The 3,982-nt window shown below is 40.7% G+C and overlaps 1 protein-coding gene across 1 annotated transcript; it reads left to right on the top strand.

Annotated features, from left to right (window-relative positions):
- The first annotated feature begins 2,895 nt into the window (after positions 1 to 2,895).
- On the top strand, positions 2,896 to 3,474 carry LOC120431862 (uncharacterized). The gene is made up of 2 exons (XM_039596997.2): positions 2,896 to 3,228; positions 3,287 to 3,474. Exons 1-2 carry the CDS (start codon positions 2,910 to 2,912, stop codon positions 3,298 to 3,300), a joined length of 333 nt encoding a protein of 110 aa, XP_039452931.1. The 5' UTR covers positions 2,896 to 2,909; the 3' UTR covers positions 3,301 to 3,474.
- The last annotated feature ends 508 nt before the right edge of the window (positions 3,475 to 3,982 follow it).

Genomic DNA, 3,982 nt, shown 5'->3' with positions numbered 1-3,982 from the left:
GCTTCCATTCGCTTGTGTGCTGATGGACTCAAAATTCTGCTACCTACCAGAAAGGATTACAACTACGTTCGGGATTTCCTGAACAACACAAAGATTGAATACTACAGCCATGACGATCCAGGTAAACGCCCCATTAAACAGGTCCTCCGTGGCCTGTACGACATGGATGTGAGTGTGCTGAAAGAAGAGCTCAAAACTCTTAAGTTGAACGTGACCGAAGTCTTTAAGATGACGAGACACAACAAGGACATCAAGTATCGTGATCAACTGTACCTGGTTCATCTCGAGAAAGGATCGACAACGCCGTCTGAGCTGAAAGCAGTTCGGGCAATTTTCAACATCATCGTGACTTGGGAACGTTATCGTCCAGTGCATCGTGACGTGACACAATTTTCGAACTGCTTGCAGTTTGGACATGGTGGAAGGAACTGTTTCATCAAGAGTCGTTGTGCAACCTGCGGAGGTGAGCACAAAACTCAAGCTTGCAACACAATCATCGAGAACATCGAAGCGAAATGCTTCAATTGCGGCGGCGATCATTCTACCAAGAATCGGAGCTGCCCAAAACGTGCTGAGTTTGTAAAAATTCGGCAGCAAGCGACGACGAGGCACCAACCAAATCGTCGCAAAACACCACCAGCATACACGGACGTGGATTTTCCTGCTTTGGCGTCGCCAGTAGCAGGATCTGTTCGAGTGGTTCCAAATCTGCAGCCATTGCCGTTGAATCAGCGACAAAAAGTTGCAGAGAATACAACACCTCCAGGCTTCAGTCAGCAACCGAGGGAAAACCAACCAGCATCAACGGATGAAGGCAGTAGTAACCTGTTTTCACCACAAGAACTTTTGAACATTTTCATCGAGATGACAACAACACTGCGTGGTTGCAAAACTCGCCAGGAACAAGTAAGAACGCTTGGAGCATTCATCTTAAAATACAGTTCGTAGTTTACTCGTTCTTGTGATTTTGAATATTTCAATGAATTTATTTTTTTAGTTATAAGTTAGGATTAGTTGTTAAAGCGATTTTTTTTTATTCAAATGTATTCGATTCAATGCAATAATGTAAAACAATTTGAAGTAAATAAAATAAATGTGATCAGTTAATAATAAAACGAAAAATACAACGAAGATGAAGAGCATTAGGCCATACCACTTAGCATGTAAAAGAAATGTAATTATTATATTATAAGAAAGTTCAATAAAGATATATTTAATTAAAAAAAAAACAAGATTGAAAAATAAGTGTTATTAAAATAAAACTGGATTGAAATTCATCAAAATTCAATAATCTTTCGATTGACTCGTTTTTCAAAGTATTTGGTTTTTTTTTCAAGTCATTTTAGCGCAAAATTTATTATCTTGTCCAAATTGGTAAAAAAAAATCCCATAGTTTCAGAGAAAATTGATGAAACCTTTCAATACCAAAATAATACCAAAATGTGCCATCCTGACTTAGAAAATTTTCCACAATTTCAAATCATTTCTGTAGGGGGTATATCAAGATGTTTAAAATCAAGTTCGAAATTTCCGGTTTTCAATGAAAGCATTCGCTTTGAGACATCATTTTAGTGCAAAATTAATTATTTTGTCAAAATTGGTCAAAATTTTCCCATAGTTTCAGAGGAATTTGATAAAACACTTTAATACCAAAATAATACCAAAATGTACCATCCTGACTTAGAAAATTTTCCACAATTTCAAGTAATTTCTTTAGGGGGTATATCAAAAATGTTTAAAATCAAGTTTGAAATTTCCGGTTTTCAATGAAGGCATTTGCTTTGATACATCATTTTAGCGCAAAATTAATTATTTTGTCAAAATTGGTCAACATTTTCCCATAGTTTCAGAGGAATTTGATAAAACACTGTAATACCAAAAGAATACCAATATATGGTGTTCGACCATTGACAAATTCTGCAATTTTGCAATATCAAAACAATACCTTAAATTGGTATGATACCACATTTTGCTCTTGCATAATCCTCAAGACAAATTTTAAAGGGTCCAGGAATACCAAAATTTGGTATTGATACCAGAGAAATGTATTATTACGCATTTCCCTTGTTATTTACCCATGCTCGGGATCGTCAACGCGTACGTCAAACTGTCGTGGGAGGCACGCAGCAACCACGACTTGACCCGAAACTTGCTGGGAATTTTGGGCCTCTTGATCACCCTTTCCCTACCCCGTCTGGCCGTCGAGGTATACAAAGATGACGGAAATGTCCAAGGACTCGCTGAACCAAACCGATCAACATTTTTTTTATTCTCAGAGCGCTAGTGCGGGAGTTGGCAGGGGCGAACAAGACGGTCAAGATCTTGGACGCGATGGAGCGCTACCCGATCATTGTATTATTTCTCTTCTACCTTTTTCATCCAGGTGGTTCGTATGTTTGCCCTTAGTACAATGTTGTAAGAGAAAAAAATAAGTTTTTTAAGAAATAAATGTATACTTTGAATAAACTTTATTTTGTTTGCTAAGCTTAAACATAGAAATTAGTTCAATTTAGGTACCTGGTACAAGAAATTAAATAAATAAAAACATCAAATTGCTTGGTCTGTTTCCGCGTTATGAGCTACGACAGCTCCTGCTCGCAGTATGAAAGGTTCTTTTTAACCGCCCGGCACTCCCTGGATGTCAACTTCGTTCACGTGAATGTTAGCGGATTCGTTTGCTGCTGACCGGTGAAAGCTTCGTGGCGAGGGGCGTGACATTGGCCTTAATGTATTATTTTTTGCATTTAATCAATTAAGGAATTAAATTCCTCGCGTTATTGGATATTTGACAGCTCCACACCTGCTTTGAAAACATTGATTTGCCTCGTGTCGCTTTCTATCGCACAACTGTCAAGTGTTTGTGTTTTGATTAAGTTTCAGGGGGAAAAAATGTCAGCGACGCATTTTCGATGTCGCGGCCACAATTCTTTGGCTTCGACACGCATCTTCCAGTGGAGGATTGGGGAAACGGATACATCGGCGGTACGCCGGATGATTTGGAGTACGACGCTTTGAACGACTCGGGGGATTTGGTCCGGTTTGAGCAGAGGAAGGCGAGGTTGCAGCTGGATCTGAGCGTGTGGATGATGCCAAGCATGCCGAGAAAGCCGAGGCTGCAGCATCTGGTGCCACGTCCGGCGATGCAGCAGCTTCATTCGCAGAGTTCGTTGATGGCGACGATGCAACAGCAGCAGCAACAGCACCATCAGAGGATAGGCGGGGGGACAAGTAAGAAGGGAATTTGTGAACGATGGGAGATTTTTGATTAATTTTATCTTTGTTTTAGATGGTTCGATCTGAATACGAACAAACAGACGGCGCAGCATTCGATGCCCCGCCGCCGGAAGTTCCCAACAGTTTCCCCAATTTCTTCATCTAGGGATGGGAGAGCTACTCGAATTCTAACCAGCAGCACAGGAGGATCAGCAAAATCATCCACTGTTATCATTATCGGCAGCAGGGTCAGAATCGAAATCCGCAGCAGCAAAAAACCGCAAATTGCCAACACCATCATAGCAAGTGAATCGCTCCGGGGAGTACGACGGGACAGCGGGACAACGATGGCTGCTGGGGATTTACAGCTTACTACAAACAACGATTTCTTTTTTTGCGAAAAAAAAACTGCAGTTGAAAATTGAATTTATTTTGCAATTTGTCATTATTTAACAAATACAAGTAATTTAGACTTTAGTTTATATTTCAAAGCACAATTTCACAATTTTATTATTAGCACTCCAGCATACTATCGACTGTTTATCTGTTGAAGGGAAGATTCTGGGACAGCGGAGTGATGTAATGCTTGTACATTTTATTTGGGATCGGAACCAGGAACGCGACCGTATTTCCGGAACTGTCCGGGCGCATGCCATCTAGTCGGTTTAACCGTGTAGGAACAGTCACCCATCACCTCCACCTCCGTTGGCCGGAGGCTCCTGCCAACGGTCGTTCTCCGACTGACGGTTATCACGAAAATCTCTCGAGG

Source organism: Culex pipiens, chromosome 1 (genome assembly GCF_016801865.2).
Source record: "Culex pipiens pallens isolate TS chromosome 1, TS_CPP_V2, whole genome shotgun sequence".
NCBI classification, from domain to species: Eukaryota; Metazoa; Arthropoda; class Insecta; order Diptera; family Culicidae; genus Culex; species Culex pipiens.
This window is presented reverse-complemented; position numbering and strand designations above follow the sequence as displayed.